This window comes from Rhinopithecus bieti, unplaced genomic scaffold, assembly GCF_001698545.2.
Source record: "Rhinopithecus bieti isolate Rb0 unplaced genomic scaffold, ASM169854v2 scaffold_23199, whole genome shotgun sequence".
NCBI classification, from domain to species: Eukaryota; Metazoa; Chordata; class Mammalia; order Primates; family Cercopithecidae; genus Rhinopithecus; species Rhinopithecus bieti.
Genome location: NW_016810851.1, coordinates 488264 through 503587, shown reverse-complemented (window position 1 = coordinate 503587; position 15324 = coordinate 488264). Strand labels below are relative to the sequence as shown.

The 15324-nt window shown below is 37.2% G+C and overlaps 1 protein-coding gene across 1 annotated transcript in view; it reads left to right on the top strand.

Moving 5' to 3' along the window:
- The window catches only part of SNX14 (sorting nexin 14), a 101440-nt gene that overhangs the window by 33054 nt on the left and 53062 nt on the right, over positions 1–15324 (top strand). The window contains exons 7-8 of the mRNA XM_017892959.1: positions 2012–2099; positions 9352–9436. Of these exons, the coding sequence (XP_017748448.1) occupies positions 2012–2099; positions 9352–9436 (173 nt within the window). The remainder of the gene's footprint in view (positions 1–2011; positions 2100–9351; positions 9437–15324) is intronic.

The following is a 15324-nucleotide window of genomic DNA, read 5'->3' as shown; positions in this document are numbered from 1 at the left end:
TTTGGAGACGGAGTCTCACTCTGTCGTGCAGGCTGGAGTGCAATGGCCGGATCTCAAGTCACTGCAAGCTCGGCCTCCCGGGTTCACACCATTCTCCTGCCTCAGCCTCCCAAATAGCTGGGACTGCAGGCACCCGCCACCTCGCCTGGCTAGTTTTTTTTGTATTTTTTAGTAGAGACGGGGTTTCACCATGTTAGCCAGGATGGTCTCAATCTCCTGACCTCCTGATCCGCCCGTCTCGGCCTCCCAAAGTGCTGGGATTACAGGCTTGAGACACCGCACCCGGCCATAAATACATATTTTCTTAAATCAGCATTATGTGTTTAACATATATTTGAACACTTACACCTCCATGGCTTATACATATGATGTTTAATGACATCTGCCCTAGTTTTATATTGATTCAGTCTATTTTGAATTTTCTTTTCTTTTTTTGAGATGGAGTCTTGCTGTGTTGCCTAGGCTGGGGTGCAGTGGCACGATCTCAGCTCACTGCAACTTCTACCTCCCAGGTTAAAGCCATCCTCCCACCTCAGCCTCCCAAGAAGCTGGGATTACAGGTGTGCGCCACTATGCCCGGCTAATTTTTGTATTTTTAGTAGAGACGGGATTTCGCCATGTTGGTCAGGCTGGTCTCAAACTCCTGACCTCAAGTGATCTGCCCACCTCAGCCTCCCAAAGTATTGGGATTATAGGTGTGAGCCGCCATGCCTGACTGAAATTTCTAATTAAAAAAAAAGCCAGGCGCAGTGGCTCAAGCCTGTAATCCCAGCACTTTGGGAGGCTAAGACAGGCGGATCACGAGGTCAGGAGATCGAGACCATCCTGGCTAACACCGTGAAACCCCGTCTCTACTAAAAAACACACACACAAAAAACTAGCAGGGCAAGGTGGTGGGCGCCTGTAGTCCCAGCTATTTGGGAGGCTGAGGCAGGAGAATGGCGTGAACCCGGGAGACGGAGCTTGCAGTGAGCTGAGATCCGGCCACTGCACTCTAGCCTGGGTGACAGAGCGAGACTCCGTCTGGGGAAAAAAAAAAAAAGCTACTAGTTGAATTCACCCAGAGTGTTTAAGACAAATTTAATATCATTTCTATGCCATATTTTCCTGGAGAGCTATGTAAATTTAAACATTTGATTCTGCCTTAAATATCTGGCATTTGTCATTTAATTAAAACTGATGGTGAGGCCTTTTGTAAAATCAATCTTTTTGTGAAGACTCCCTTACCTTCTCCCATCTCTGCATTATGACACTTTAGACATAAAATCTAGTTGTATTTCTAAGTGTGAAAGTAAATATTTTCTTCTCAGTTGTAGCTATCAATGCTGTAATATCCCTTTCTTTCGGGTTAATCGTGGGAAGCATGGTTGATACAATTATCTTTCCTATTCTGCCAAGAAAGTTAACAACACCATCATTGAGTTACAGATATCATCGTTTCTTTTCTTGCCTTTAATTAGGGAAGTCTTCTAATTCTAGGGCCCTTCAAACATCAGGAAAATGTAACTCCTCAGTTGAAGGTTGTCAGAATTTCTGTTTTACAAAATGTCTGAGTTTCAGTTCATTTAATTTCTTTTTCAAATGGAGCATACCTTTTTTGTTTTAATTTTAGAATTTATATTATTTTATAAGTATTTTAAACTAGTTAAAAATTTTGTATTAATTCTATTGCTTCTCCAAAGTTATTCATTGTTTTATTTCTTTGAACTTTCTTTGATGTTGCTTAGAACATGATCTCAGTATTGTAAAAATAAGAATGTAGTTGTTTATGTCTGCAAGGAAATATATGTTACAATTTAGTTAATAGTGATTATGTCTTGATGCTAGATTTATGGTAGATGTTTGTTTTATTTTTTATACATTTCTTTTGTTCTGCAGTGAAATGTATTATTTGTAAATGTAAAAGAAAAGTAGCTTAAGTAAACAGAAAAAAGGAAAATTTCCCTTGGTTTGTAGAAAGTGAAACTGTATTTCTCTGAATTTCTGAATATTTGTTTTCTCCTTATTGAAGGGATGTGACAGATGATGAATCCTTTGTTGATGAACTGAGAATAACGTTACGGTTTTTTGCATCTGTCTTAATAAGAAGGATTCACAAGGTATAGATTTTTGATGAGAAATTTGGGAATTTGGGGCTTTATCATTTAATGAAAGAGATTTAAAACAATTTTTTGTGGGTACATGGCAAGTGTACATATTTGTGGGCTACATGAGATACTTTGATACAGGCATGTGGTAAGTAATAATCACCTCATGGAAAATGGGGTATCTATCCCTCAAGCATTTATCATTTGTGTTACAATCAAATTATACTATTTTACTTTTAAATGTACAATTAAATTATTGACTATAGTCACCCTGCTCTATCAAATACTAGGTCTTACTCTTTCTAAGTGTATCTTTTAGGAGATTATTTCAAACCTTTTTTTTTTTTTTTTTCTAGACGGAGTTTTACTCTGTTGCCCAGGCTGGAGTACAGTGGCACAATTTCAGCTCACTGCAAGCTATGCCTCCCAGGTTCACTTGATTCTCCTGCCTCAGCCTCCCGAGTAGCTGGGACTACAGGAGCGTGCTACCACACCTGGCTAATTTTTTGTATTTTTAGTAGAGACAGGGTTTCACCATGTTAGCCAGGATGGTCTCGATCTCCTGACATTGTGATCAACCCACCTCGGCCTCCCAAAGTGTTAGGATTACAGGCATGAGCCACTGCGCCCGGCCTTAACCCTTATTTTTATTTTCTCCTATACCATGTATATTTGTTTTGTCTTCATTATTTTAGATTAAAAAATTAGTGAATAATTTTTGATCCATTGATCAGTTTTGCTTTCTTTCATTTTAATACTTTGTTATTTTGGTTTGTAGAAATTAGAAATGAAAAGACAGCTATAGAAAAAAGTCATGGTCCAGCCATCAGAGAAACGTAAATCAAAACCACAATGAGATAGCATCTCACATCAGTTAGAATGACGATCATTAAAAAGTCAGGAAACAACAGGTGCTAGAGAGGATGTGGAGAAATAGGAACACTTTTACACTGATGGGACTGTAAACTAGTTCAACCATTGTGGAAGACAGTGTGGCGATTCCTCAAGGATCTAGAACTAGGAATACTATTTGACCCAGCAATCCCATTACTGGGCATATACCCAAAGGATTATAAATCATGCTGCTATAAAGACACATGCATACGTATGTTTATTGCAGCACTATTCACAATAGGAAAGACTTGGAACCAACCCAGATTGTCCATCAGTCATAGACTGGATTAAGAAAATGTGGCACATATACACCATGGAATACTGTGCAGCCATAAAAAAGGATGAGTTTGTGTCCTTTGTAGGGACATGGATGAAGCTGGAAACCATCGTTGTCAGCAAACTATTGCAAGAACAGAAAACCAAACACTACATGTTCTCACTCATAGGTGGGAAATGAAGAATGAGAACATTTGGACACAGGGTGGGGAACATCTCACACCAGGGCCTGTCATGGGGTGGGGGGAGGGGGGAGGGATAGCATTAAGAGATATGCCTAATGTAAATGATGAGTTAACGGGTGCAGCACACCAACATGGCACATGTATACATATATAACAAACCTGCACGTTGTATACATGTACCCTAGAACTTAAGGTGTAATAATAATAATAAAAAAGTCATGTTCCAGTTAGATGGATTTATTGGGTAAATGGCAATGATTATGGTCTACTTTAAAAAATATTTTTCTCAGCCAGGCACGGTGGCTCATGCCTGTAATCCCAGCACTTTGGGAGGCCTAGGTGGGTGGACCACTTGGACCACTCCACTCGAGGTCAGGAGTTCATGACCAGCCTGGCCAACATGGCGAAACTCCGTTTCTACTAAAAATACAAAAAATTAGCCAGGCATGGGGGCGGGCATCTCTAATACCAGCTACTGAGGAGGCTGAGGCAGGAGAATTGCTTTAACCTGGGAGGTGGAGGTTGTAGTGAGCCAAGATCGCGCCATTGCATTCCAGTCTGGGCAACAAGAATGAAACTCTATCTCAAACAAAACAAAACAAAACAAAACAAAACAAATATTTTTCTCAAGCTGTATTTTGTGCATATTTGGATCATTGCCTATATATATTTGTAGTATATCGTCTGTAGACACACACACTTTTCTACTACTTTGTCGGTTCAGTATTGACATATTGAACATATTGACAATGTATTAATATACAATATCTCTGCCACTAGTAATAAAGATTAATCTTGTTAAATTATTCCATACCTATTTGAGAAATGAACAATATAGTCAACTGCTAGAGAAAAGATGTGCAAAAAACATACAGTAGTTTACAAAAAAAAGATACAAAATGGCCAGTGAACACTTGAAAGTATGTTGTCTCACAGCAAATAAATATGTTGTAATGAGATACTATTCTTTTACTTATCAGACTGGGAAAGGTAAAAAAGAGTGTTAATATCTAGTATTGGTGATGTATGGAAAACAAGCTCAAATTCAAATTGGTATAATTCTCACATTTGAGGACAGTTTGGTAATCTTTATTAAGACTTAAAAATATCTATACTCCAGGCCGTGCGCCGTGGCTCACGCCTGTAATATGAGGTGGCTGAGATGGGCGGATCACTGGAGGTCGAGAGTTTGAGATCAGCCAGGCCAACATGGTGAAACCTCATCTCTGCTAAAAATCAAATAAATTAGCCTGGCGTAATCGCGCACACCTGTAATCCTAGCTACTTGGGAGGCTGAGGCAGGAGAATCACTTGAACCCAGGTGGCCGATGTTGCAGTGAGCCGAGATCGCACCACTGCACTCCAACTTGGGCAACGGAATAAGACTCTGTCTCAAAAAAAAAAAAAAAAAAGTATGTTCAAAGATTTATTGCAGTGTAATTTATAATAAGTAAAACTGAAAAGAAAAATTGATGTCTACTAAGATTGTTAGTTGAGTAAATATAATACATTCTAATTATAGAATTCTACACAACTATGAACAATCATTTTGTAGAATAATACTTTTTTTCAAGGGAAAATATTTATCTTAAATAGTCAAGTAAAGGGAATGCTTATATGCTGCTGGTGGGAATGCAAATGAGTTCAGCCACTGTGGAAAGCCACTTTGGAGATTTCTAAAAGAACTTAGAGCAGAATCCAAAGGAATATAAATTGTAGACATGGAATCAACCTAGATACCCATCAGTAGTGGACTAAAGAAAATGTGGTACATTTACTCCATGGAATACTACGCAGCCATAAAAAACAAGGAAATCATGTTCTTTGCAGCAACATGGATGCAGTTGGTCCTAAGTGAATTAACACAGGAACATAAAATCAAATATTGCATGTTCTCATTTATAAGTAGGAGCTAAACATTGGGTACACATAGACATAAAGAAGGGAGCAATAGACATGGTGACCTACTTGAGGGTGGAGAGTGGGAGGAGGATGAGGATCAAAAAACTACGTATGGGTACTGCATTCATTACTTGGGTGATGAAATAATTTGTACACCAAACCCCCATGACATGCAATTTACTCATGTAACGAGCCTACACATGTACTCCCTGAACCTAACATAAAAGTTAGAAAGAAAAGGAAACAGAAATACAAAAGAAAAAAGAAACAGGGAAACTAATATGTGTGGTATTTTTCCACTTTGAAAACAAAGTTCATATATTAAAGCTTATTAATCCATATATTAAGGATGTATACCTTATCACTGTTAACTCTTTAAGTGTGGTGGTGGGCTGATGCTGATTATTTTTTCCATGCACTTCTTTATATTTGTCTTTTTCTATTGCATGTAGCTTTTATCACTTTTGAAAATAGTTGATAAACAGTAATCACGTTGTTTAACAGTCTTGGATAATTGACTCATAATATTTAAGTGGAATAAAAGAGTAAGAAATATCAATTGGTTGATGACACACCATTTAAATTATACTTTGGAATAACTAAAAATTGATTTATCAAAATTAATTTTGATTGCCATATTACAAGTTGCTAATAAACATTAGTTAATAGAACAATTCTGCTTTGTTAACCTTTTCTATTTTTTTTTTTTTTTTTTTGAGACAGAGTTTCACTTTATTACCCAGGCTGGAGTGCAGTGGTGTGATCTCGGCTCACTGCAACCTCTGCCTCCCAGGCTCAAGCGATTCTCCTGCCTCAGCCTCCCGAGTAGCTGGGATTACAGGCATGTGCCACTACTGCTTCGCTAATTTTTTTTGTATTTTTAGGAGAGATGGAGTTTCACCATGTTGGTCAGGCTGGTCTCGAATGCCTGACCTCAAATGATTCACCCGCTTCAGCTTCCCAAAGTGCTGGGATTACAGATGTAAGCCACCGTGCCCAGCCTATTTTTTTTTTTTTTGGGAGTCTTGCTGTGTCACCCAGTCTGGAGTGCAGTGGCACCATCTCGGCTCACTGCAATCTCCACCTCCCAGGTTCAAGCAGTTCTCCTGCCTCAGCCTTCGGAGTAGCTAGGATTACAGGTGCCCGCCACCACGCCTGGCTAATTTTTGTGTTTTTAGTAGAGACAAGAGTTTCACCGTGTTGGCCAGACTTGTCTTGAACTCCTGACTTCAAGTGATTCACCCGCCTCGGTCTCCCAAATTTCTGAGATTACAGGTGTGAGCCACTGTGCCAGGCCTATGTTAGGCTTTGGACTAGCTTAGTGGATTCTAAATTAATAGCACCTCATACTTGGAGTGTTTTATAGGTATATATGTATGTATTTTGTTAATAGTTTTATTGAGATATAATTTACATACCATGTAATTCACTCATTTAAAGTATATGATTTATTAGTTTTTAGCATATTCAGTTGTACAACCATCCCCATAGTCAATTTTAGAACATTTTCATCACCCAGAAAGAGACCTTGTACCCTCTAGCCGTTAACATCACCTCTTCTGTCCCTTCATCCATAGCCAACCACCAATCTTCTTCGTATGTCTATGGATTTGTATGTCTATTCTGAACATTTCATATACATGGAATCATACAATATGTGGCCTTTTGTGACTAGTTTCTTTACTCAGCATAATGTTCTCAAGGTTTATCCATGTTATGTTGTAGAATGTATCAATATTTCACTCATTTTATGGCTAATATTCCATTGTGTGAATGTACCACATTTTGTTTATCCATTCATCAGTTGATGGACCTTTGTATTGTTTCTACCTTTTGTCTGTTATGTACCAATTAGCGTTTGTGTACAAGTTTTCTTTTTGTTGTTGGATATATATTTTCACTTATCTTGGGTATATACATAGGAGTATAATTGCTGGATCAAATGGTAACTCTGTGTCTAACAATTTGAGTAACTGCCAGACTATTTTCCAAAGTGGCTCCACCATTTACATTCCCATCAGCAGTATATGAGTATCTCAATTTCTCCACATCCTTGCCAGAACTAGTTATAATCTCACTCTTTTATTCTAACCATCCTAGTAGATGTGACATGATATCCATGGTGGTTTTGGATTGCATATCCCTGATGCCAATCATGTTGAGAACTTTTATGCTTATTTGCCATTTGTCTGCCTCTTTGAAGAAATGTCCGTTCAGATTCCTTACCTGCATTTTAACTGAGTTTTCTTTTATGACTGAGTTGTAAAAGTTATTTATGTGGATACATGTCCTTTATCAGATAAATGATTCGCAAAATATTTTCTTTGATTTTCTGAATTATATGATGGCTCCTATTTTATCTGCATCACTATCCTGGAAGATAAATGTGTCATTATTATATTCATTTTATAGAAAGGTATTAACTTTGTTAAAGTGTTAGCAGATGTTAGCATATGTTAAAGGGCAAAAAATTAGGCCTTGGTCATCTTATTCCTTCTACAATGTTCTGTTCATGATTCTGTTGCCTGCATAATGTAAATTGGAAGTTTGGGAATAATGAAAACAAAGATTCATTTAGGGACTACAATTTTTTAAAAATCAAAGTTTAGCGACAAACCCATTATTTTACCATTTTAATTCTGACCTGAATTCCCTAAAGTGGAACTTACAAATAAAAATCTTACTGAGTATTCTTAGAAGACAAGATTTTACAAAATGTTTGTTTGAAAACTGTAACATCTTGTTTATTTGATAAATATGAGAGTAATTTATAAGCGAGTACCAACTGGCCAAGGGCAAATGAAGATGTTATTTTCGACGAGGTGTAATACTAGCAAGAATATCCCTTCTTCCTGAATGTGTTTGATCTGGGTTTTATCAGCAAATCATTAAAATTTGGGGGTTTATGATCCATCATACTTACTAGATTAATCACCCTGGGATTTTGTTCCCTTCCTTAATACCGAGTTTAAAAGAATTGAAAATTAACACTATTGTGATGGAATTTTCTCATGCCTTTGATAAAGGAAATATATAATGTATTAAGTTTTATGGTGGAATACAGGCCTGTTGAAGTCCAATAAATATGCTTTTGTTGATTTATTTATAATTTATTTTAGTTATTATTTTTCCTGTTTTCTGTGTGTGCATATAAGTCCTCAGCCCTCCCTCACTAACCTATCATAATCACTGCAGCTTCTAGCCTTTAGGTTGAAAAATCTTGATGGGGAATGATGAAACTTAATTTTATTCTAAAATAGGATGTTTCCATATATCTTGAAGCCAGGATTCCTGCTGGGCATGGTGACTAATGCCTTTAATCCCAGCACTTTGGGAGGCTGTTGGGAGGCTGAGGTGGATGGATTACTTGAGTCCAGGAGTCGGAGACCAGCCTGGGCAACATGGTGAAACCCCGTCCCTACTAAAAAATACAAAAAATTAGCTGGGCATGGTGGCATGCGCCTGTATTCCCAGCTACCCTGGAGGCTGAGATGGGAGAATCACCTGAGCCTGGGAAACTAGAGTGCAGTGACATGGTGCCACTGCTCTCCAGCCTGGGCAGCCGGTGTGAGACCCTGTCTCAAAAAACAACAAAAACCCAAAAAACAAACCAGGATTTATCTTGTAAGCTGAATGAGGAAGTTCATTTTCAAGTAATTTCTTACTAATCACAGATTTACAACATCAAAGGAATAATAAGTTACTGGAGTTTTCCTTGAATGCATTTAATACAAAGAACATGTAAAGAAGCTAGGAATAAAGATACTATTTTGTGGGAAAGATTTAGTGTTTAAGGTATACATATTAAGATTAATTTTCAGTACTGTAGGTAAAAAAAATTATCTAATGTTACAGTTTAGTATGATGCAGGAATATAAAGTGTTATTTTTGAAAGATTCTGAATACTTCTAATTTTTAAGATATATTCCAATATCATAATTGTAGTGTACCTGCCATTGTAACTTAGTGATGATTATTTTAAAAGTTTTAATGTTGAATTTTTCTAGGTGGATATTCCATCTATTATAACCAAGAAACTATTAAAAGCAGCAATGAAGCATATAGAAGTGATAGTTAAAGCCAGACAGAAAGGTAATACAGTTTTCTACTATAGTTTGAGTGATTTTGTTTTTATACACCAATTTTCACCTGAAATATCTAAATATGAGTACTGATTCATTAACTTATATATTCACAGTTGATGTGAGAGTATTCTTTTAAACTGAAATCTCTTTCAGTAGTTTGTTAATAATGTGTGAAAACTTGAGAACCTTTAAAAATTAAAAGCTAACTTTACCGCTGACACTCTTAGTCAGTTTTGAATGATAATCTGTTTCTCTGAAGTAGCTTTCATTTCTCTTCACCCTTTCTCCTTAATGATTTCAATGGTTTTGATCTATTCTAGCCCATCCTTTTTATTGCCGCTAGGTTACTTTTATGATATGACAAGTCTCATATTGTCTTTCTGCTAAAAAAAATTCAGTGACTGTCATAGCATCTATACTGTGTATTTAAATCCTTTTCTGTCTAGTCAGATATTAGATCTAGTCTTGTCTTTCACTATATTATGCTTTAGCCACAATGACCTGTTTGCTGCTTCTCATGTATGTTCTGTCCTTTTTACTATCATGATTTGCACATAGCATATGTTCATTAAATGTTTTCCCTTCCTTCTTTCCTTTCCTCCTTTCCTTACCATATCTTGCAAGATCTTTTCTGAGTGAATGAGTGGAATCCTCATTTGAGACTTTTCATGCTCTAAGATCAAGCTCTAAAATGTTTCTTTTTAACAAAACTACTTCTATGTACTATACCTAGTTCGTGAAACTGAGATTTTCCTTGTATTTGCATTTGGTATTCTTTTTTGTCAATGGTTTCTGAAGTATCTTCTGCAGAATACCACTCTACACACATGACCATATGACCAGAAGAGGTTTCATGGTCATATTTTTTATTAATTACTCTTGTATTCCCCTTGTAGAAATTCCCATAGGTAGGAGCATACCAAAAGCTTTGGGTAGTCCTGCAGCAGTGAAATAGCTTTAACTTTAACATAGCACGTTCCAAATTCATTTGAGCCTGGAACCACTTTTCCCCCCCACATAGTATCAATTATTTTAATCAAAAAACATTTTGGGCAATTATGCTATAGGTAGATTTGAAGTTAAATGAAATTATTAGTTTATTTGCCTTTTGATATGAGTATTTCCTCAGATATCAGAATTGTTTTAAATTATATATTTAAAAATTATTCTGTGTTCATCTTATAACAAGTAAAAATAATTTTACCTTCAACATAGTTTAAAAAAAAAGATGAGGTTGGGTGTGGTGGGCTCATGCCTGTAATCCCAGCACTTTAGGAGACTGAGGTGGGCAGCTCACTTGAGATCAGATGGAGTTCAAGACCAGCCTGGCCAACATGGTGAAACCCATGTCTACTAAAAATACAAAAATTAGCCAGGTGTGGTGGTGCTACACAGGAGGCTGAGGCAGGAGAATGGCTTGAACCCAGGAGGCAGAGGTTGTGGTAGGCAGAGATTGTGCCATTGCACTCCAGCCTGGTAGATAGAGCGAGACTCTATCTAAAAAAAAAAAAAAAAAAAAGAAGATGAATGTGAAAGAGTTTGAGTACACATAACTTTCTTTTTCTCTTTAAATTGCAAAAAAAATTTTTTTTCTTTTAGAGATGAGGTCTTACTGTGTTGCTCAGGCTGGTTTCAACCTCTTGGGCACAAGCAGTCTGCCTGTCTCGGCCTCCCAAAGTGCTGAGATTCCAGGTATGAGCCACTGTGCCTGGCCAAGTACATATAACTTAATTGTCGTGTTGTAAAGGCTACTTTACTGTCAGAAGAATGTATAGGAAAAGTATTTTTCTTTAAATCAGTAGATATTATGTTTTAGAGCAATTTTACATTTACAGAAGAATTATTGAGCAGAAAGTACAGTGAGTTCTCATATACTCTCACTTTTTCCTAGCATTGACATCTTACATTACTTGATACATTTATTATAATCAGTGTACCAATATTGATACATCATTATTAACTAAAGTCTGTAGTTTAGGTTTTTGTTGTTTTTTGTTTGTTTGTTTGTTTGTTTTTGAGATGGAGTTTTGCTCTAGTTGCCCAGTCTGGAGTCCAATGGCACGATCTCGGCTTACTGCAACCTCTGCTTCCTGGGTTTAAGTGAGTCTCCTGCCTCAGCCTCCCAAGTAGCTGGGATTACAGGCCTGTACCACCACACTTGGCTAATTTTGTTATTTTTAGTAGAGATGAAGTTTCGCCATGTTGACCAGGCTGGTCTCGAACTCCTGACCTCAGCTGATCCACCCGCCTTGGCCTCCCGAAATGCTGAGATTACAGGCATGAGCACCATGCCTGGCCGCATTAGGTTTTACTCTTTACATTATGCATTCTATGGATTTTGACAAATGTATAATCATGTATTCATCATTACAGTAGCATACTGAATAGTTTCCCTGCCCTAAAAATCCCCTGTGCTTTCTCTGTTCATCCTTCTTTCCTCTGAGAATCCCTGGCAACCACTGATATTTTTACTGTCTCTACAGTTTTGACGTTTCCAGAATGTTATATAGTTGGAATCATACAATATGTTTCAGATGGATTTCTTTCAGTTAGCAATATACATTTAACTTTTATCTTTTCGTGGCTTGATAACCCATTTATTTTTACTACTCAATTATATTCCATTGTGTGGATATACCACACTTCGTTTATCCATTCACCAATTGAAGGGCATCTTGGTCCAATTTTTGGCAATTATAAATAATGCCGTTATAAGCATTTGTAGGTTTTTGTGTGGGACAATTATTTTTAATACAGTTTTAATTTTGTTCTAAAGACAAAGATAAGAAGCCTCTTAGACTATGAGTAAATGGAGTCATCTTTTAACTTTTAGTAGAATTGATGAGTTTAGTAAAATCCCCAAATTAGTTTGTCTCTATGAGAGTGACGTTATATATATATGTCACATTGGTAATCCCAGCACTTTGGAAGGCTGAAGCTGGAGGATCACTTGAGCCCAGGAGTTTGAGACAAGCCTGGGCAACATAGTGAGACCCTGTCTCTACAAAAATTAAAAAAATTAGCTGAGTGTGGTGGCATGTGCCTGTAAGTCCTAGCTACTTGGGAAACTGAAGCAGGAGGATTTCTAGAGACCAGGAGTTTGAGACTGCAGTGAGCTGTGATCACCCAATTACACTCCAGCCTGGGCAACAGAACAAGACCCTGTCTGAAAAAAAGAAGAATAAAAAAGGAGAGTGATATATAATATAAACTCATTTGACTAAAATTTATCATTGAATTTTTGTGAGAGGAGTTGCTAATTTGCTACTATGTAAAAAATCATCCTCAATTGTAAAGTCACCCTCAAATGTTAGATTGGATTCATTAATAACATTGTAATCATCATAATTAATGAAGTCCATAGAAGTAAAGACTCAGAGAATTAGGAGGGCTCTTGTTTTATCCCAAGATCCCAGTGTTCTAAATATTATGATAGTAAATTAGATAGACTTGTAAAAAAAGGTTTTCAAATTTTTGATTTTTCATTTCTTTTAATGTATAAATTTGTTTTCTAAGTTCTTTGGCTCTACATGTGAGCATAATTCAGGAAGTAAAGTTTCATTTCTTCATCCATAGTTGTCTTCTCTGTCTTGGCATTCTCTGCTTAATCTTCTTCTTGAGAATAGGCATTATATAGAAGTTGTCTGTGTAAGTACTTCCATGGCTCTTAGAAATGTTGAATATATATATATGTGTGTGTATATACACATATATGTATGTATGCAATATATGAATATATGTGTATATTCAACATTTATATACATATATATATATAATGTAAATTGGATAATGATTGTGTGGGACTTTACTCCAGACTTTCAACCTGAAGATATCTCTTTATCATGGATTTTGTGGACCTTTCCTTTTGTGGTCTGAAAATTGCCAACTAATTAGGCATTAAATATACTGGTGATCAGTGGAAATTAATCCGTGCTTTGTATTCTAATGTATGAATGCTTAATCACACTAAATATTATAATTACTTATCTATATTATGTTATGACTTTTCAGTGTTAATTGTTTACTGATACAGATTCTTTTTTGTTTTTGAGAAGGAGTCTTGCTCTGTTGCCCAGGCTGGAGTGCAGTGGTGCAATCTTGGCTCACTGCAAGCTCTGCCTCCAGGGTTCACACCATTCTCCTGCCTCAGCCTCCTGAGTAGCTGGGACTACAGGTGCCTGCCATCAAACTCGGCTAATTTGTTCTGTATTTTTTTAGCAGAGATGGGGTTTCACCGTGTTAGCCAGGATGGTCTCTGATCTCCTGACCTTGTGATCTGCCTGCCTCGGCTTCCCAAAGTGCTGGGATTACAGGCGTGAGCCACCGTGCCCGGCCTGATACAGATTCTAAGGCTCAAAGGGATTGTTTCATTTGTTTAAAATCTTATCAATAAAGAAGTAGAACTGGGACTTAGCACAGCTTACTGTGCTAAGATACTGTACAGAGAGTTCTGACTTTTATGTTCATGATATAAATTTCTAAAAGACCCATGCCCCAAATTCTAATGAAAAACAGCTTGGCAAATAATTTAAAATGCATTTCTTATAAAAACTATGTCCTTTGCTAATCCCGCTTTAGACCCACAAGTCCAGATAGCCTTGATTTACCTTCTTAGTACTGTTGCCAAGCTGAACTCGGGTCTGCTTTCCCAGTGTGCAGAAAAAAAGCAAGCACTGACACTGGGATTTTCAGCAAGGGAACGTGAGGCATTTATTGCTAACAAGGAGAACAAGCAGCTACTGCTTACGACCTGAATTCCCCGGTGGCATACAAGCAAGGGTTTTTAGACTTGGGGTAAATTTCAAGAAGCAAAAGTTATATGTAAAATTGTAAGTCAGTACATGGAGGTTGTACATGGGTTGACTCAGGAAGCTGGGATATCTTGAAGTGGGGCCTTACAAGTGATAGGTGGATTCAGAGAGTCTTTGGTTTGCAGTTGGTTAAAAAAGCAAGGCTTTGTCTAAAAACCTGGGGTTAGCAGAAAGGAATGTTAAGCCTTGATCTGTGGGTGTAACTCTCTCCAGGCCCCTCAGGAAGAAATTTAGAACGGTGGTTAGAGTTCAGTCCTCAGTTCTCCCTTGTCTGAAGTCTCCATGACAGTGGTTGACATGTTCTATTTAGTGGGGGTCCAGGTTTCTGAAAAATAATTCAAGGACATATGTCACAATTTTATCTTTAGTTTCTGTAGGGAACCAAACATCCTGTAACTCTGGCTTACTTGGGTGGCTGTTGTTTATGTTATTATTTTCTTGTTTAGCAAGTTATTCACTCACTTTCCTAATTGCTGGTTGTAGGGCTAGCTTAGGTGCCTGCAATTTCCCTTGGGACTCAAAAGTTTTTTCTTTATTTTTATGCTGGGGGTCCTGGCAGGCCCCTAAGGATTGCTGCTCCATCTCAGTACTCACACTTTTGGAATGCATATAATGCCTTTTTTTGGTGTGTGAATATGCTTGCATTCTATTTCAATAAACACAGAAGGAAATAGTTGTAAAATAAATGCCATTGAATTAGGGTTAAGACTGCCAACACAGACTCCATGATTTGAAAAAACTGCACCGAGTGCAGAAAGGGAAAAGCATCACTTGCCTTTCCACTTAGTCTTTTGAGGTCTATAAAAAGGAGCAATACTATTAATTTTACATTTGAAAATACTAGTTATTGCCAGGTCTAAAAAAAACTTTGCTAACATAACTTTTATTATCAGTTAGTATTTATTAAGAAATCTATCCTTTCATGGGTTTCTACTTTAAATAGTATTATATTTCCTATGTCCTCTGCTCTGGGCAGAAGATCCAGAACTTAACCAATGAAGCCAGATTCTATTGTGAACACAAGTTCTCTGAAAAGGGATTTGAGAGTAAAGAGACTTCGTTTCAGGGAACAGTTTGCAAACCA